Source organism: Hibiscus syriacus, unplaced genomic scaffold, assembly GCF_006381635.1.
Source record: "Hibiscus syriacus cultivar Baekdansim isolate YM2019G1 unplaced genomic scaffold, ASM638163v2 tig00112523_pilon, whole genome shotgun sequence".
Lineage (NCBI taxonomy): Eukaryota > Viridiplantae > Streptophyta > Magnoliopsida > Malvales > Malvaceae > Hibiscus > Hibiscus syriacus.
Genome location: NW_024063355.1, coordinates 143,938 through 164,307, shown reverse-complemented (window position 1 = coordinate 164,307; position 20,370 = coordinate 143,938). Strand labels below are relative to the sequence as shown.

At 36.7% G+C, this 20,370-nt stretch overlaps 3 protein-coding genes and 1 pseudogene across 6 annotated transcripts; 3 read left to right on the top strand and 1 right to left on the bottom strand.

Moving 5' to 3' along the window:
- Positions 1 to 1,006: 1,006 nt before the first annotated feature.
- Positions 1,007 to 5,454, top strand: LOC120181322 (glycine-rich RNA-binding protein 3, mitochondrial-like). The gene is made up of 6 exons (XM_039186485.1): positions 1,007 to 1,116; positions 1,465 to 1,618; positions 1,708 to 1,776; positions 2,168 to 2,274; positions 3,476 to 3,735; positions 4,662 to 5,454. Exons 2-6 carry the CDS (start codon positions 1,474 to 1,476, stop codon positions 5,239 to 5,241), a joined length of 1,161 nt encoding a protein of 386 aa, XP_039042416.1. The 5' UTR covers positions 1,007 to 1,116; positions 1,465 to 1,473; the 3' UTR covers positions 5,242 to 5,454.
- A 290-nt stretch (positions 5,455 to 5,744) lies between these two features.
- Positions 5,745 to 8,430, top strand: LOC120181261. Of its 4 annotated transcripts, none has more exons than XM_039186430.1 (4): positions 5,745 to 5,855; positions 6,228 to 6,276; positions 6,750 to 6,992; positions 7,134 to 8,430. In XM_039186430.1, exon 4 carries the CDS (start codon positions 7,474 to 7,476, stop codon positions 8,410 to 8,412), a length of 939 nt encoding a protein of 312 aa, XP_039042361.1. In that variant the 5' UTR covers positions 5,745 to 5,855; positions 6,228 to 6,276; positions 6,750 to 6,992; positions 7,134 to 7,473; the 3' UTR covers positions 8,413 to 8,430. The 4 variants fall into 4 exon arrangements, with proteins under 4 accessions (XP_039042361.1, XP_039042364.1, XP_039042363.1 ...); XM_039186433.1 differs by having other exon boundaries at positions 7,131 to 8,430; XM_039186432.1 differs by lacking the exon at positions 6,228 to 6,276 and having other exon boundaries at positions 6,754 to 6,992.
- Positions 8,431 to 8,696: 266 nt separating this feature from the next.
- Positions 8,697 to 11,039, top strand: LOC120181260. The gene is made up of 5 exons (XM_039186429.1): positions 8,697 to 9,407; positions 9,555 to 9,603; positions 9,696 to 9,942; positions 10,059 to 10,157; positions 10,765 to 11,039. The coding sequence occupies exons 1-3, from the start codon at positions 8,707 to 8,709 to the stop codon at positions 9,900 to 9,902; spliced, it is 957 nt and encodes a 318-aa protein (XP_039042360.1). The 5' UTR covers positions 8,697 to 8,706; the 3' UTR covers positions 9,903 to 9,942; positions 10,059 to 10,157; positions 10,765 to 11,039.
- A 680-nt stretch (positions 11,040 to 11,719) lies between these two features.
- Positions 11,720 to 17,652, bottom strand: LOC120181317 (annotated as a pseudogene).
- Between the last annotated feature and the right edge of the window lie 2,718 nt (positions 17,653 to 20,370).

The following is a 20,370-nucleotide window of genomic DNA, read 5'->3' as shown; positions in this document are numbered from 1 at the left end:
CAAAGAATAAGATTCGAACTAACAAAATCAAATGATAAAAACCAATTTAAAACTTACTTCGAAGATTTTAAAAATACAGGTATCCTTTCAATGAATCCCAATCAGAATCGCTTCATTGACTAGGAAATGAGGTTTAGGCTCCTCTTTATCAACCGAGTATTAAGGAAACTTGATAGTTAAAAATAAAAAATAAAAAAGATTGGGAAGCAAGAAAGCTAGAGAAAACGAGAGAGAAAATGTTGGATGAGAGGTAAAATTTGAAGGGCCTGCCATTGGTATAGGCACTTTGTGTCTCTGTTTTATCTATAGTAATAACGAACTTTAGCCGCCAAAAAAACTATTTAATTTGTACATGTTTATTAATCAGGGGTAAAGTACATCTTGAGTCATTGAACTATACTTAAATAATCAATTTGGTCACTGAACTTTAAAATGTTATAAAATGGTCATTCAATTTAGGCAAAAATGCAAAAGAGGTCCTATACTTTTTTAAAAACCAATGTGACCTTCTTATTATCTCTTCTCTTAATGTAGCCTTCCAATTTAGAAAATAAATTTAATATGACTCTTTGACTAATGTTTTTCGTCATTGACTGTTATACAGTGTTGACGTGATAGTTTACTATACTGATAGATTATCATGCAGCACCGTAAACTGACATATCAATATTATGAACTGTCACACCAACACAGCACAGTAAACTGACATATCAATATTATGAATTGTCACACCAACACTGTAACGATCAACGAAAATAAAATGTTGGTTAAAGAGTCACATTTAAAAAAAATACGTTGATCACATTAATTTTTTAAAAAAATATAAGGATTTCTAATACTTTTTGTCTTCAATTTATCAAACGGCCAACACGAATCAACCAGAAACCCACACACGTGTTGCCATCGTCTACATAAACCCTGAGGGTTTTACTTCGAGATACAACCCTGGAAAAAAGGGTTTTCAGTTCCATAAAAGCAGAAGGGTAGGCTTCGGAAAAGCCTCTCAGTTTTGTTTTCCCGTAAATTTCTTTCTCATTTTCGGTATCTTCTTGAACCTGCTCGTTTCACTGACTGTTCATTTTCAAAGGGTTTCTTTCAGTGCTTGTATCGCTAAAGGTGTTTCCTTTTTCAAATTTTATTGTATTACCATATTATTGTTTTTTCTAGTCCAGATTATCATGAAATGATTTGCTTTGGATTGCTTGTTTTTGGGTTGCTTAAGATCAATGAGAAATCGGAGTTTTTTTTTTGGAGTGATTGAAAAAAAAAGTTAATTTTTGGTATTGATTTTGTTATATCCATGCCATGTTTGTGTAATCGTGTTTAAGTTATTTTTTGTACTAGTTTTGATGTGTTGATGATTCGCAGTACATATATTTTCGAACATTTGAATGCTAGCTCTTTTAGTCAGTGTTGTGATTGTATATTTTCTGGGTCTGATCTGTTTATATATTTGTTATCTAGGTCGAAACAATGGCTTTCTTAGGTAAATTTGGGAGTATACTTAGGCAGACCACAAGTATGCAGGTCAATTCTCTGCTTTCTGCATCGAGGCCGGGACTCTTTCAAGTGTTTAGAAGCATGTCAACATCACCAAGCTCGAAACTTTTTGTTGGAGGTCCATCAAACTTTCCTCTGTAGAAGTCGAGTCCTTTTAATTTCCCCATTTTTCTTGGGGCTTCTCATCATCTTGTTTTGAATTGCCAGGTATTTCTTACCAAACTGATGATCAAAGTCTGAGAGAAGCCTTTAGCAAATATGGTGAAGTTATTGACGGTATGTATCCTTAATTCAACTTGCTAGTATCATGATAAACAGGATTGAAAAGTCTCGAGATGCATAAATCTTAGTGCCTGCATTTTGTATGAAATATAAGTCTGTTTGGTTGTAAGCGGGATAGTGTGAACGTTTTGGGTATCATCGGCGAACTAATTTAAGAAGTGACTATTTGTTTCTGACTTTGAATTCGTCTATGTCTGGGTGCCTATGCTATTGGGGCACTGACAGATAAATGATAATTTGTCTCTCGTTTGAATTTGCCTGTCTGATTGCTTATGCTATTTGGTGCACTGAAAACAGTTTCACTGTTGGTTTTCTATTTGTTGATTTGTTTTTGCTGTTTGCTAGTTTCGACTTTGTAATACTGTTCATTTTATATTTCCTTTAGCAAAAATAATTGTGGATCGAGAAACCGGCAGGTCGAAAGGATTCGGCTTTGTCTCCTACACTTGTACTGAGGATGCCTCCAGTGCAATAAAGGCCTTGGATGGACGGGTAATGATATAAAAGTATATAAGTTTTTTAGGATTTACATGTTACTTTGATCAATGTTACTGGACTTGATTGTGAGTGTCGGATATAGCATAGTTGTAAAAAGCGCGCCTGAGGCGCAAAAGCGCAGAGGCTCACTGGACGGGGCTTTTTCAACACTGAAGCGAGGCACGTAGCCTAGGCGCACCTAGGCGCAGCGAGGCTCTGAGGCGTGAGGCTCAGTCGAGGCGCAATTGAGGCGGATGTGGGCTTAAAACCTTGTAATTATTACTGCAGGGCCTTCTCTTCTATGCATACATGGTCTGCAAAAATGAACGACCATTTTCGTTATGTTGTTTCAAACAAATAAGCTTTGTAACCGTTTTTGGTCCTTTCTTCACCTAAGTTTATTTATCTGTCAGTATTTGATATTTTCTTTTCCGCTCATCAAAATTTGTGACAGTCTAAAAATTAAGCAAACCTATAATAGGAATGCATTGCGATTAACTGATGAAACTCGGAAAGAAAAGGTACTTCTATGTATTAGCATAGATTAAAAAGAATGTTTAATTAACTTACTGATTAATAACTAAGTGAAGGATATAAATCTATGATTTAAAAGTTTTGTGAGTATGTATACTTAAATTATTTGAATTTTACTAAAATAATTAAATTTATTTATTTTGAAATCTAATTTAATTATTCTGAAATTTACATTATACTAATTTGATCTATGATTAGTTTGATGTTTGATGATGATTATCAGTGACTTTATTTGATGTTTTGTTTTTGCATGTTGAATGTTTTTGTTAAACTTAGTACTTGATTATGCTTGTTGATAACTTTTATGACGTTAGGTTGGTATTTTGAATTTGAGAATAAATTCTATTGAAGCCTAATATTGGGTATCTATGATATTTGAGTTTGATTGCATTAATATATACATGTGTTACAATTTTTTGGATATCATGCGCCTCACCTTCATGAATCCCGCGCCTTTCATGCGCCTTGCGCCTCAAGGTTCCAAGACATTTTGCTCCTCGATGCGCCTTGAGCCTTTGATAACTTTGGGATATAGTTATGTGTCCACCATGAGTATGTTCGAAATTTTCTAATTTATTTCATGTATTTGGAGAGTTCTTAGAGGGTCATATCCATAATGATGATTTGTTGGAATTTTTGGTTGACTGGAATTTGTGTCATTGTGTGTGAATCCTTGTTGCAGGAACTCCATGGCCGTCAAGTAAGAGTAAACTATGCAGCTGAAAGATCTCCTCGCAACTTTGTAGGTGGAGGTTTCAATAGCAGTTATGGTGGCGGTGGATATGGCGGTAGTGGTGGCTATGGAGATGATAGTGGGGGCTATGCCAGAAACAATGATTTCTCTTCTGGAAGTTATGGAGGTAATGTTGGATATGGTAACACTGGTGGGGGTGATAGTGGCTATGGGGGACAAGGAAGTTATGGCGGTGGTAACAACTATGGTACTGGTGGTAGCTATGGAAGCAGTTCGGGTCAATCTGGTCCAAACAACTACGATGGTGGGGATTTCAATGCTGCTGCTGGTAAAATAAGTGGTGATAGTTTTGCCACCAGTGGTTCAGCCGGATTCGGAGGTAACCAAATGGGATTCGGTGGCGGTAATGTTGGATATGGTAACATTGGTAGCGTTGATAGTGGTTATGGTGGCCAAGGAAGTTATGCTGGTGACAACAAGAATGGTGCTGCTGTTAGCTACAGAAGCAACTCTGTTCAATCTGGTCCAAACAAGTACGATGGTGGGTTCAATGCTCCCGCTGGCGACATTGGTGGTGATAGTTTTTCCACCAGTGGTTTAGTTGGATTTGGAGGTAACCAAATGGGATCGGTGGCGTTAATGTTGGATATGGGAAGACTGGTGGTGGTGGTAGTGGTTATGGAGGCCAAGGAACTTATGGTGGTGGTAACAACTATGGCACTGGTGGTAGCTATGGAAGCAATTCTGATCAATCTGGTCTAAACCAGTACGATGGTGGGAATCTCAATGCTGCTGCCAGTGATATTGGTGGGGATAAATTTTCCACTAGTGGTTCAGCCGGATTCGGAGGTACCCAAATGGGATTCGATGGTGGTAATGTTGGATATGGTAACATTGGCGGCGATGGTAGTGGTTATGGAGGCCAAGGAAGCTATGGTGGTGGTAACAAGTATGGCACTGGTAGTAGCTATGGAAGCAACTTTGATCAATCTGCTCCAAACAAGTATGATGGTGGGTTCAATGCTGCCGCCGGTGGCACTGGCGGTGATAGTTTTGCTACCAGTGGTTCAACCAGATTCAGAGGTAACCAAATGGGATTCGGTGGTGGTAATGTTGAATATGGCAAGACTGGTGGTTGTGGAGGCCAAGGAAGTTATAGTGGTGGTAGCTATGGAAGCAATTCTGATCAATCTGGTCCAAACAGGTATGATGGTGGGAATCTCAATGCTGTCGCCGGTGACAGTTTTCCCACCAGTGGTTCAACCGAGTTCGGTGGCGGTAATGTTGGATATGGTAACACTGGTGGAGGTGGTAGTGGTTATGAAGGCCTAGGAAGTTATGGTGGTGGTAACAGGTATGACACTGATGGTAGCTACGGAAGCAGTTCTGAACAATCTGGTCCAAACAAGTACGATGGTGGTAATCTCAATGCCGTCTCTGGCAACATAGATGGTGATGGTTTCGCCACCAGCGGCTCAGCCAGATTCGGAGGTAAACAAATGGGATTTGGTGGTGGTAATGTTGGATATGGTAACACTGGTGGTGGTGGAAGTGGCTATGGAGTCCAAGGAAGTTATGGTGGTGGTAACAATTATGGCACTGGTGGTAGCTACCGAAGCAATTCTGATCAATCTGTTCAAAACAAGTACAATGCTGGGAATTTCAATGCCGCTGCTAGTGGCATCGGCGGTGATAGTTTTTCCACCGTGGTTCAGCCGGATTCGGTGGCGGTAAAGATATCGGGTTCAAAGTAGAAACAGGAGGAGATTATGTGGGGAATGATGCACGGACTGAGAACACAAGAGATGAAGAAGAGTATGAAACTGTCGAATTTGCCAAAAGGGCATGAAATAAAAGTCTGAACTTTGAGATCAACCTTTGTTCTTTAATGGTGGATTTGTTGTCATATTATTGTTCTGTTGTCTGAACAAATTTTGTTTTCCATTTTATATGTTGATTTTGTCCTCTAAATCTTGATGCATTTCATAAAACCGGACTAACATTCATCAGAAGCATTATTAAGTTGATCAAAAATGAAGAAATATATATCAAGCTTAAGATTAATCTGAAAAAAAGGTTAAGGGATCAAATTGGAAAGATTATTAAGTTTAGGGATTAAATGATGTTTTATCCTTTAATTTATAGTTACACTCTCTCTTTCAGCTTCGACTCCAAACCTCAGCTTCGTTTACACCAAACCTAGCCTTCGGATCAAAAACCCCAATTTTGCTACTCCGCCCTCACTGATCGTTGAAACACTAGCACTAATCGAACTCAGTTTATCTTCCTCATCGAGCTAAAAAATAAGTCCCTTTCGCTTTCGAGCTATTCTTTTGGTCACAATTTCAAAGGCTTTCACTACGTTGCTGTAAGTCCACTTCTCCATGTTTCTCCTCGAGACGCTGAATCTTCGTTAGGGCTCAGGAATTCTAGAGCTGGGCAGTTATGTTATTTGTAGGTGCTTCGGTATTTTGTTGTATTGGTTTCAATTTTTGGTATTTTTACATTATTTTTTAGTGTTAGCGTCTGTTTGGTTGCCTAGAAAATGGAGGATGCTGGGGAATTTTATTTTGAGCAATTGCACAGTTTAAAAATTGAGCTGAAATTATGATAGTTCTTTTCTTACGGCTTTCTGAAAGGTTATAAACATTTTTTAATGCTAATTTATTCGTCTTTATCTTTACTTTGGTTTCTTAAATTTCTCATTAATTGGTGTATTTATGTTTCTATCATTTTGCAGTTGCTTTGGCTGCTGCTTCAATGCTCCTTTCCTTTTTTTTTTTTTTATGGTATGTGGAGTTCATTGAGCTTGCTATGGTAGTCTTTGATGCTCTTTTTTTTTCTGTTAATGGGTGGGGCTGCTGGCTGTCTTTTCTTTTTCTGTTGGCTGATTCTCACTTGATTCTATTAGTAGCTTTATACAGTTCGTAGCGTTATTTATTTGGTTCGCTAAACTGCGTTTCTCATATTTAAATCTGAATTTAGTGATTTAATGAACTCTACCTTCAATTAAATTTGACCTATATAAAGCTTGGTTTTCATGTTGACTATTGAGGATGCCCCATAAATTCGTTAGAAGACAAAAGAAAAACGGGGCCTTTAGCTTTCATACAACAACTTGATGTAGTGAGAAAATACTAAACTGTAAATGTTGGCTTTGTTTCTAATGTCAATTTTATCTAACGAGGGATTCATATGATTGTCTGCTCTGTATGGAATTTCAGGAATGTGAAAACTTTAATTTAATTCTAATTTCTTGTAGGTAGTAATTTTTAAAGTTTAGCTTCTGAATGTTTTTGGCTTGGATTATCTATGCCTGGCAACGAAGTTGGAGATAGGATCCGTAATTTCCTTGGCCAAGAGAGTTTTTCCCATGGCCAGCTGCAATCACAGGTAATTGATAGTAGCTGGCCTGGTTTAAGTAACAATCCGTGGGTTAGAAGCCAGGGACAAGTTGGTGGGCCTCTTGTTTCCAGTTTGAAGAATTTAAGTGCTCATCAATTAGGTAATAATTAAGGCATCTTGGTTGTTTTAGTTTCTGAACACACTGGTCCTACTACTATTGTACTGAGATATTTTAGTCCACTGCCATTACATGTTTTTACTGTTTAGTCAACATTATTATATTTTCTGTTGGCATTAGCAGAGTCTGACAGAGGACATAGTAGTCAGTCATCAAGGCTGCAGCATGAGGTGAACTTCACTCAATCAGATTTGAGGCCTGAAAATTTCAGAAGCCAATTGCAAAATCAGTCAGCAATTGCAAACGGCTATCAGCAAGGGCACGAGTCTTTCCAGGCAAGGAGAATGAAACAAATGTATTGGGGCTCGATGCAGCACCTACAGGCTCATCAAGTCTTGATTCACCAATAGGAAACGGCCCTGATTTTCCTAGGAATGGCTCGTCGAGGTTGGAATCAACTGAATCTCCCATAAATTATGATCTTATTGGAAGGCAACAACAATTTAGTGGAAAGGATCCTAGCATGATCCAACCTTTGCCAAGGCAGCAATCTGGGATGACTGACATGCAGCTCTTACAGCAACATGCTATAATGCAAGAATTACAGAGACACCTACTTCCAAAGCCACAGTTTCAGTTTCCAGAAGCAAGGCAATTGAGCTCTGCAAATCAGGTTTCCTCTGTTAAAGAGGAATCAGATAGCCTTTCTTCTGCTCCAATTGATGGTGCTCCTGTCCGTGATGCTTCAAGTTATTCCTGGCAGCCTGAGCGCATGACGCAAAATGCAAATTGTATGCAGCATGGTGCCTCTCCGGCCATGGGAGGATCCTCTGGTATGTTTTCTCCTGGAAAAGGTCAGATGTGTTTGATGGGTATGGTTCCTCAACAAGTTGATGAATCATTTTATGGGATTTCTACAAGTGGTGCAAGAGGAAATGCGTATCAATATTCTTCTGTTCAAATGGATAAGCCTTTGATGCAGCAGGTTCCAGCCGGCAGTCATTCCTTTCTGGATAATCAATATATGTTTTCAGATCAAGTTGGCTTGCAAGATGGAACTTCGGTTTCTAGACAGTGTGAGCAGGATAACAATGTATTTGGGGATGTGGCTGGTCAAGGTTTAAATAGTGAATTTCATTCAGAAAACTTGCAGCAAATGGTTATCCAGCCGAAAACTGTAGTGATGCTGGAGTCTCCTCAGATGCAAGCGCATTGCAGTCCTCCAGAAACACCCCTGAAGAAGTCAGCAATTCAGGTTCCCCTCTCCCAGACTGTGGCTACGCTGGATCCAATTGAGGAAAAGATTTTGTTTGGCTCAGATGACAAATGTGGGATATATTGGGAAAGAGCACCAACATGGGTTCAGAGTTGGATGGTACGGATCTTTAAGGGGATTTCCCTCTCTGCAAAGTGGGATTTGGAGTACTCTTATGATGTCTGCTGTAACAGAAACATCCAGTAATGATATAGGGGTGCAGGAACAGTGGAGTGGTTCGGATTTGCAGAATTGTGAACCTCCAAGCGGGAACATGCCTGCATCAACTGTCAACGATGGCACCAAAAAGCAGTCAGCTTGGGCTGATAACAACTTTCCAAATGCCTCGTTGCTGAACTCTAAACCTTTAAGTATGTCCAATACCCATAAGTTGGTATTGCCAGAGAATAATGCCAGCCAAAATTCTGCAAACATGCAAAGAGATATTGAAGGTTTTGGTTATTATTCAAGACCAAATAATGTTGTGCACGAGGGCAGGCAATGAACGATATAGAGGGTGATCCAAGTAATAGGAGTGTTAAAAGATTTAAAGGTCCATCTTCAGACTCAAGTTTGGAATCTCAGCAGGTGTGTTCCCAAGATGCAGAGCAATTATCTTATGGATCCAATGCTCTGATGAGAGATGCACAGGATAACCATCCTTTAGCACCTTCTGGAGATTCTAAGGTGCCAAGCTCTTTACCAAATGCTGGAGATAACTGTGAGACACAGTTATCCGCTAATATGCTGGCATTTGTTCAGAACGATTCCAAGCATTTCTCCAATTCTGATAATTCAGCTGCTAATATAAGGAGTGACAACGCTCAGATCAGTCCCCAGATGGCTCCATCTTGGTTTGATCGGTATGGGGCAATTAAAAATGGGAAAATGTTGCCCGTATATGATACTCAAAAAGTTGACATGATGAACGCCACAGAAAAAGCATTCATTGTTGGTCAGGCCTCCAACAGTTTGCATGTTCATACAAGTGAGCATGATGCTGGTCCACTGGATAAAGTGCGGCAAAGTTCAAACTTTATGCCAACAGAAACTGAATATATCTCCCCCCACTCACTGCCACCTGATAACGCAAGTCAGAATTTGGTGGCTGCAAGAGCAATGAAGCGCAAGATAATGACACTTGAGTTTCTACCATGGCATAGAGAAGTGACACAGGGTTCCCAAAGGCCACAGAACATCAGGTGAGTGGAATCATTATCCCATTTGCTGCAATCCTTTTAACATTATGTATCAATGATCCAAAGGGCTACAACCTTTCTGAATGATAATTACTAAAATGCTAAAACTAATTGCTCTTTTCTCTTCTTGGAAATATTTGTTGGTTGCAGTGCGGCAGAAGTAGAATGGACGCATGCAGCAAATCGGTTGATTGAGAAGGTGTGTTGTGTGTCAACTGTATTTGAATGCTTGATTTTCCTTCTTACAATCTCTGATAGTTCTCAGCTTACAGACATTGATCTTAATTGCAGCTCAAGGATGAACCTGAAATGATTAAAGATTGGCCACCAGTGCTTAGATCAAAAAGAAGGCTTGTTTTGACAACACAGCTTTTGCAGCAACTACTTTGCGCTCCTCCAAGGGTGGTTCTTTTGGCAGATGCCAGAAAAAACTATGATACTCTGGCCTATTTTGTTGCCAGATCAGTCTTGGAGATACATGCAGCATGGCGTATATAACTGAAAGTGACACAGCTTTTCCTCCTCTCAGTGGAAGCATGTAAATACATCGTTTTTTGAATCCTCGAGCCTGCTTTTACTGGATCTCATTTGAGATCATTATTGTTAGCATACTACTATCTTACTAATGACTTTTGTTTCTCCATTCCATTTTAGTCTCTCTGAAAAGCAGAGGGAGCAGAGAAATCAATCCATCTTGAAGACTGCAGAAGGGTTTATCGACAGAGCAAAGATGCTGGAAAACAGTTTACGGAGGTAACTTGCATCTATTTTTACCAATACATTCATCCATAACATCACTCATTCAGTTTGATTATTTTGTCATCTCATGGGTGTCTTAAGCTGTCATGTATCAGTTAATTTATTCGCAACAACTGACAAGGTTGGTTTGGCTTTTATCCAAGCAAAGTCACTCGGGATATACTTGTTAGATCCATGGATAGTATTAATTTTCCCTTTGGTTAATTGTTTACCTGCATAGGCTTAATAATCCTGTGGAGGATGCAAACTTTTATTTTTTTGCAACAGTTATTTTGCTTTATTTAATAGACTTTAAAGAGAGTTTTTTATTGCTTTATTTATTTATTTTTAACCAGTGGGATTCTTTATCACTTCCATCCATCTTTGAATTTCAGTATATTCCCAGATTCAGCCATGGCTGGTCTTATATATCTGTCATTTCAGAATTCGATATGGTTCATGATTTTCTTTACTCTAGAAATAAGATTTTGCTTGGGGCTAAACCTGGTAACTCTGTGTTGTTCTTAGCTCTAATATTGCTAGTCTAGGCTAAGATTGCATCTCTAAGTTGTCACGTTTTCACCGATCGTATTGCCTTCTAATATTTACTTTGTTTAAGCAGTCTGGTCAAGAGAGCCTCGGTCTCAGACTTAAGATTGGAATGTCAGGATCAAGAGAAGGTGTCAGTCATCACTCGCTTGGCCAAGTTCCATAGCAGGGGTCAAGCAAATGGGGCGCACAAATTCTTTGGCCAAAGATACGTTATTGCTCTACCAATGCCTGGAAATCTCCCCGACAGGGTACAATGTCTCACACTTTGATCATAATTCTAAGTTGATTGATTTTTCCCATTTTTGGGGCTCCAGCTGCTTTTCTTATCCAACCTCATATTTCTCTTCTATGCTCCAATTTATTCTGATCAGAATTGAAGCACAATCTCAAAAAAGAAAACAAAAATTGCTGCACAGATTAATTTTTATTTTATGGTAAAAAGATAATGTTTGACTGAATATATATTTTATCCCTCTTTCTTTTTTTCTAGAGTATTTTGACCCATGACATTTCATTTTAGGCTAAAAGGACTCTTATTTTAGAATGTTAACCGTTTGTTAAATAATAATTTTATCTATAAAGGGGTCTTTTTGTTATAAGCTAGGAGATAATTGTTCTAAAAAAATAAGGATCAAAGTGATTATTTAATCAAATTTAAGGTTATTTCTAACGTTATACCAAAAGAAATATAACTAAATCTACAATTATAAAAAAAAATTAATTTTATAATTGTGGGCCCTGGGCAGGTGCCCCTTCTGCTCAGGTCTCAGGCCTAACGACGGCACTGAGTGCGGTCAATTCCTGAGGAATTACTGTTCAGATTAACCATTTTGGTTTCCGACGGTTGTATGCATGCATGTCATGTAATTATGTTATATAAGAGTTGAATTCAAAAATCAATCTTCACCGAAAGACAAACAATGTGTAAACTTGTAACGGCAATTGTCTTGAAATAATCTGAATCTGAGCCAACCTGAGATCTGAAATGATTTATTAGAACCATTTATATCATACATAATTACAGAAATCACAGTCAGTACCACACTAAATAAGCACATATTCATGATTAGGAGAAATTTACGAGAGAGAAACATGAATTTCCTCGCCAATCATTGCAAATATTTCATCCACCCTGTAAGAAAAAACAAAAAACAGATTACCAAAACTTGTGCACAAAGACATATCTTGTTCACAGGTTCAGAACTGTATACTAGGACTCAAGATTGAGTGCTGATATAGGTGATTATTCGAAACTTGTTCAACTTTTTTGAAGATTTTTCTTGTAATGATAATATCCTTATAGGATCAATTCCGAACATGCATCAAATACAGACAAAAAAAATGCAGTTGGTTCAAGTGAAGAGTGTGTGCAAGAACAATAATGGAAAATTTACTCAAATTTAAAATATACCTATGAACATCTATGTTCACCTCCGCAAGCCAGGTTGTAATATAAACCTGTAAAGAGAACTACAAAGATTAGCATACATGGTAGCTTTAATACTTAATTATGGCTATAAAGCTGGTTTTGTTATCCTATGATATTCTGAGATAATTTCTTTTTGTACTCGTCTTTGATATTTGTTTCCAACGCATATTCAGTCATGGGCAAATGCATATGATCCTCCAATGACTCATAAAATACATGAAAAATTGAACATTCCTGATACTTGTGCTTGAGTGGGACGCTTTTTTGACTTCTAGTGAGAGAAGCTCCTGCTCACTAGATTCCAGGATATTTCAAAAATTTCTTTCTTTGAAAACCCCATACACTCTCCCCGGCGTCACTCTTTTCATAACTCAGTGGTCAGCCACTGCCGCGACAGTCACCATCAATAGTCTCCGACCGTCGCCCTGCATCGAAAAAAGAAGGAAAATATACCATTTGAATCCTCTCTTCACCCCAAGCATGGATCGGACGCAGTTTTTTCAAAATCGAACTAGATCGGAGTAGATCTAGAGGAAGATTGTTGATTCCGCCAGCCGCTTTTCCTGAAGAAACAAGCTGTTGCTTTGTGAAAATATTATCCACCACCGACCGACGCAACCTTCACCTCCATTTCACTGCTAACCCAAACCTATCTCCAAATTTCCGTTCTTCTCTTCCGAGTTAAACACCGGGATTTCCAGGTTTGCTCGCTTCGACGCCAGCATCAAGGATAGGCTTCCACAGAGAACCTAAGCCGAGTGTTTCTACAATTCTGCCGCCGTCGACAGTTACTATTCCCGCTACAGTAATTCAGTTCTGAGCTTGGTTCCTTCTCCTTAAATCGGACGACATCAGTTCGACTTATAATGTTTTCTCCTTCGGTAGCCGCTGGATCGTCTCGGATCCGAGGTAGGTTGGTTCCGAGGTTATTACAAGGCCTTCTCACCTTTGGGTTTTGCCAACGGAGAGGCCAGACTTCGGTTTATGGTTCTGCCCGAGAGTTCTGGCTCAAAGATGAAGGCTACAAGTTATCCAATCACAGTCGAAAAATCGTGAACGTCTCCAAAAACTCGCAGAGGCCTTGAATGAGGGATACACCTGTTGAGAAGGAAAATGTTAATGGTGGTAATCGAAAGCAGTAGTTGAGCGATGTAGATAGAAGGGGTAAGGTTAAGTCGAGATCAAGTGGGGAAATGCATACGAAGGGGTATTCTGATGAAAAGTCGACTGAAGATGCAAGGAGGAGAATCGAGTTTCACAATTGGTGGAAGGAAGGCCAACCGAAAATCCGTAATGGGTACAAAGTGGTTGCTACACGTTATTTATCAAAAATTTACCAGAGAAAATCCATTGGAAGAGGTTTGGATTTTTTTTGCACCCACGGTCCGGTTATTGATGCTTTCATTCCTAACAAAAGAAATTCAAAAGGGGTTCGTTTTGGGTTCATCAATTTTGCAAAAATCTAAGAAGCAAGGAAAACAATCTCATAAATGAATGACTCTATATTGACGAAGCAAAATTAGTGTTTCTTTGGCTAAATTTAAACCTCGACATTCTTTTTGGAGAAAGACCTCTACAACTATTTACCACAAATCGAGGATGGAAGTTGTTTCGAGAAATATTCATAGTGAAGTTGAAGGTGTTATGTACGAGGATAAACTTCACATGTTGAGTAAATGTTAGTGGGTTGGTGCAAGGACTTTATCAAAATCGATAATCTCGCTAGTCAAATGCAAGCCAATGGACTCACTGGTTTCTCATTAATGAGAGCTGTTGGAAATACGGTACTTATGATTTTTGAAGACTCTTCTTCATTGAGAAGTGTGAAGAATGATGAATCACAAACTCTCACTAAGTGGTTCTCCAGAGTTGAAGCCTGGTCAGAAAGTCTGGTGGAATGTCGTCGAGTGTGGTTAGTTTGCGAGGGAGTTCTTTTTCACGCTTGGAATTGGGATACTTTCAAAAACATTGCAGACAAGTGGGTAATTTATTAGCAATCGACGAAAGCTGTCAATCACCATCATCTTTTGATCGGGCGAAAATTCAAATCCTCACAAAGGCAAATTTGAGAATTGACGAGTCGTTGGAGTTGAAGGTCGGTGCTAACTCATTCAAAATCATGGTGCATGAAATTGAGCCTTCCTTCAAACCAAATTCTTGATTCCATGACGAAGTCGATACTCATTAGATCTTTTTTCTTCAATTGGAGCTTTGATTTAGTTTAATGGTTGCAGGTGTTGGTTTTATTTTGTGTTTTATTCTTTTGCGTTGTTTTGTTCTTTTTGCTGGAGGTGTAAATTAGAAAAAGGATGATTGTCGGTGGGATTTTCTGGTTGAGGAAGTGAGAGTTTTAGGTGTTTTGGTTTGTTGTAATGGTGTATTTCTCCATTCGAGAATATTCTGTGTTTCCATATGTATTCGATACTATTATTAATAAACTATGAGGTACTCTTTTCTTCCTTCCAATGTTCGTTAACATACTTCTTAGTATGTGGACGAATACGAAGGGAGTTTTTAATGAGGCCTCCAACTTCTATAAAAAAAATACTTGTGCTTGAGTAATTATGCCAAATGCAAAATATACAACAAAAGAACATCGAAAATTTAGCTAGGTTCCATCATGAAGATAGCCACATCATGAATTTGAAATGCGTTTTTACTTGGATTTAAGTACAAGTGTAGGACAAGAGCATCTAACACGAGTATGTTCAATTATTTTTACATTTTTTTATGGATTTAAAAGAATCCGTGGAAGATCATATGTCTATACCGATGTTCCAAGGTGGTCATACACAAGTACCTCTAGGGAAAAAAAAGCCGGAATAACATAAAATATGAATGATAATGAACCAGAACCTGCAAAATTTCATTGCCTGGCTGACGGTTGCCTTGAAAAGTTGGCATATCGGATTTTCCGTCCTTCAATCGTGGATGGACTGGCTCGAAAGTTTCATCGGAATACAAGTTGCATACTTTGAGATCACCAAATTCTCCAGGGTAAAGCTTGTCAGACCAGCAGAACTGATTGCCCTGTGAAACTTCACAGCTAATGGACTTAAGTCCAATACAAGCAATCGCTACATGAAACAAGAGCGAATGAGAGGAATAAATGACAGAAACATTAACAAAGAAACTTATGTTACTCGAATTTTGATATAAGTGGCAGGTATGAACATGTTTCCAACTAAGATATACTACTAAATTTTTTATGTATTTGAAAGATCTTCAAAATATCATATCCTGTATGCATATTTAGATATGTATCAGACATAGACGTTGGTTATCACAACATATAGAAAAAACCAAAACACATGTCAAATAAGTTGTTTTGACTCTTTATCTTTCTTGAAGTACTCGTGTTTGACATTGCATAGCTATGAGAATATGACCCCTAAATATTCTTATAGTAAACAAAAAAAAATCTTAGAAAAAAGTGACAATACATGTGCCAGACACATACTTGTATACGAGCTCACACCGGACACCAACGGAGTATATCAAGGGTGAAGTAGAATAATAAAAGGCTATTCCATTTACCTTCAAACTTAGTTCCAACATGAACATCTGAAGGAGCTCTTCAGCTAATTTTTCTGGGGATCATTCAAAGATTAAAATTAACCAAAGGAAATGCATATAAAACTCATGCACATAATATTGTATACTGTCTTCGATTATCATATTAAACTGCAATTCAAGCAACAAAATTTATTGCGAACGACTTTGAATTGTTCTACCGTTCTAGTAATATTGTATGGACATTTAAAACAGATTTACTATTCTAAGGTCGCCCGGGTCTATGTTACTCGGACGTGAGTATAAGGTAACGGCATAGGTATGTATTCGAGAAGTATATGCTTAATTTTATATATAAAAAAAATCTTTTTTGTTTATCTGGTGAGTCAAGTCCTTGTTCTATTGCCTGATTATCCATCAAACACAAATGTCAAACATAGTATTTTGGAGTAACATAGGTTTTGGACGACCATCATGATTCTCCTATGGTTATCTCCTTACTTTTAACCTCTATTTGAAAACTTGGTAAATTTGCTTCAAGACCATGCTCGAGAATTAATTTATAAAATTAATATGCACACAATAAAAAGAATTAATATGTAAAAAGGCATGAACCTTTTGAGATTGGGTCTATGTTACTTAGATTAGGGTGAAAGTGTTGGACATGAATATTGGTTTTTTCCTAAGAATTTCATGTATCAGAGGATCATAAACCTATACCCACATTTAGATACGAGTCAGAAGTTGATGTCAGATACAAGAATTGAAACACTCGTAATCTTTAAACTCTTAGCATGTTAAATAATCCTGCAACTCCCTGGAAGCTATATATGAAATAAATGATTTTAGAGTAAAGCTTTACCAAAAGAAGAGATTGACCAAAATCCGAAGACAGCAACCCCACCACAATCACCAGTGTCGTTGACATCCTCACTAGTGCTCGAAAACTGTACAAGTGAACTACTGTTGCCTCCTTTGAGAAAACATCTCATGGATTTACTAGCATTCATCATGTTCATAACAACCACCACCTGTAGAAACTATCAAGTTGATCAAATCCAAGTCTATACAAGAAAAATTAGATAAATATACATATTACTGCTAGATGCATTTGCAGTATTATAAGCTATACTACTAAGACTGGAATGCAAGTGTCGGATGTAAGGATATATCCAACACAAGTGTGTTCAATTTTAACCTATATTTTCATGTATTTTGATCACAATTGTACACCGATATCCAGATAGACGACGGACACGAATACTTCAAAAAAATTAATTGTTGGAGCACCAATGATCATGAGTAAAAAATACATACCATGTCCTTGTAAGATGATAAAAGTTTACTTCCATGAGATTCCTGAAAGAAATTATTCAATTAGTCTTTATCATGTATAAGAAAAGATGTTTTACTTTTACATGAAATTAAGAACTTACAGTCCAATATCTAAACTCAGAACTTACAGTCCAATATCTGAACTCATTTATATTTATACATGCAATCGCCTTAGAATATAAATTTTGCATAACCCAAATTTGACCCTTTTTGTACAAAAATTAATACGACCTGTAATTATCAAAATAGCATACCTGCTGCTTAAACAACTTCAAAGAAGCTTTTTTTCGAATATCTGGCATGTCCTTTAGAGCTCCCAACTCCATCAACGGCATGTATCTGAAATCAAATTGACCCATGAAACGAAAATTAACAATACCAAACAAATACACAGTCAATGATATCGGGAAAAATAAAATATGGGTTTTCATCACTTTTGGGATAAATAAGCGTTGACGAGTGAAGTGGCGTGAGTTCTGGCGGAGGAGGAAGAAGAAAGCCACTGTTGGCGGTAAGACGCCATTTTCGACCACTGATTCCTTAGATTCCGTTGAGCAGCCGGCCTCCATTGCCTTTCCGAATACGACGGTGATGGGAACGGAGAAGAGCTCGAGCTTTGTGGTTTAGGCTCTGGTGTTTCCATCTTTCAGTCGAGGTTGCAGTTTCAGTGACGGTTCTCCATTTGTTAATAAAGCCTAGCCCTTTTAAGGTCATTGCTTATAATTTGGGCCCATATTAACATTGTTTGGCAACCCAAGCTCAAAGTCCATTAAACAATTCCTGGTCCAGGCCGAGCCAGATGCACCTGGTTTTTAAACGGTTAGGTTTTAAGATGGACATTTGACTTGAAGATGATGTGTTTTGATCCGACTCGATTTTATAGAGACTCGATTTTTTAAATTTTTTTTTCAAGTCGAGTCAATATTTTTAAAGGATCAGGTTGGACCAGTATGAGTTTTTTGTGTGAAAAATATCTTACTATATATGAAAATAATAGTATAATTGACCTTTATATTAAAGGATAATTGTTATAAATCGTTTTCTTTATTTTTTATTAAACTATTATTTTATCAAATAAAAAAAAATTATATATATTTTGGTTTAGGTCTAGTACAAGTTTTTATCCTAAAAATAGGTTGAATTTCAGATTGAGCGAAAATTCCCTAAATTCGAGTTAAGTTTTTGGTAACGAGAAGAGGGTACTCTAATTGAATTGCCTTAATCTGAAATACCTAATATTGATGCAAAGGCTGGTAGTAGTAGGGATGGGCATAGGAGTCGAACCCGACAGGTTTTGACCTGACCCGGTCGGGCCGGTTTTTTGGGGGGAATCGGGTTCAAGTCGAATCGAATCGGGTTGGGTTTTTTAAAGTTGATGTTCGGGTCGGTTCGGGCTTAGGGGTGAAAAATATCGGATCTGACCCAAAAAAATTACCTTATATATTTATGAATAATTACAGTAATATCTTCTATATATTTTTTCAATCAAATCACTTTTTTTATTGAATAAAAAATTATTTTATTATTATTTTAGGTCAGGTCGGTTTGATTTCGGATTTTATCTCAAAAAATCGGGTCTAATTCAGGACGAGTTAATGGTATATATTTTTCGGATCGGATAAAGGATGTGAAATTTTCGGATTGGATCAGGTTGGTCCAAACCGACCCATGTCCCTCTCTAGGTAGTAGGTAGCATGTTGAATAACATGGATGATAAATAATTGTGGGCGTTTCCTTTTCTTTTATCGTAGTTTTTTTTTTTTCTCTCTTATCATTTTCCATTTAATGAGTTGTCCATCGCCTCTTTGAACGATTCCAAACACATTCCCATAATTCGGCACACTTGTTTTTTAATGTTCTTGGTGATAGGTAATAGACGTATGTATGGTATGGTCGAGTTATGAATGAATTATATATATATAAATTAGGATAAATTATATATTTAATACTTAAATTATCAGTTTTAGTATATTTTAGTATCTGAAATTTTATTTTTTTTTAAATTATACTTAAAGTTTAATTTTTATTTTATTTTAGTACATTGTTCAAAATGTAACGTTAAATCTAAAGTTTAGGTATTAACACGGGCCAAAATTGATAGTTTAGGTATTAAACGCGTTAAGTTTTTAACGATGGGCTATTAAAATGAAACAAAAACTAAACGTTAGTTATGATTTTGAAAAAAAATAAAAGTTTAAGAATTAGAACAGACTAAGCTGATAGTTTAAGTACTAAATACGCAGTTTACCCTTTAAATTTAGTTAAGCTCTACATCTCAAATAATCTCAACAATTAAAAAATTATTATTATTTTTAAATATTTTGAGTTAGAATATGATGTTTATACATATGTTTAGACATTTATTAACAAATGATTATTTTTTAAATAAATATTTTTTATAATCACTTAGTTTAATAAAAAGTAAATTGAGTTGGCTTAAAGAAATGGGTAAAGTAGACAGATGATTATCTTATTATAGAGTATACATACAAATTTAAAATCTTTAAAATAAATCATATTCTTTTTTATTATTAAAATCAATTAATAAATTATTAATAAATCGGGTGTTTGAGGAATCTTAACTAGGGATGAGCATGGGTCGGGTTTCGGCCAATCCGACCCATCCCGAAAAATATATAACCTTCACCCGACCTAACTCGACCAAAAAAATATATACCCTTTATTCAACCCGACTTTTTAAAATAAAATCTGGATCCGACCCTTAACCTGAAATAATAATAAAAATATTATTTTTATTTAATAAAAATAATGATTTAATTAAAAAATAATATATAAAGGAGTATTATTGTAATTATAAATATATAATGTAAAATTATATTTTTTCGAGTTAGGTCGGATCAGATATTTTTCACCCTAAACCCGAATTTGACCCGACTTGACCTAAACTCAATTTTTTTATAAAATCCAACCCAATCAAATCGAATCGAAATATATCAGATTTTGGTCTCATGTCCTTCCCTAATCTTAACTTGGAGATTTTCTAAAACGAATTAATTATTTTTGTATAAAATGAAAATTGTTTCTCAATAGAGAAGTCTCGTCATTTGAGCACGTGTAAAACTGGTGACCTCTGAACTTATAATGGTTTTCATTGAATAGTATGTCTAATCAAACTTTCCCCGCCTCCCGCACAAGTCACACATACTTTTATTTTTTTATTAATTTAATGTTAATAAGATATTATAAGTTTAAATATAACTTATTTTATATTTAAAATTTATACTATCAATAATTATGATGCTTAAACTCGATACTAAAAAAATAATATTAATTTCTGTAATATCGATGTCGCTGGTTGATGTCAACTTTTGATGATTTAAGTTTAATCTACATGATAGGCTTCCAAATTATATTTTTTTTCATTTAGATGTCTAATTT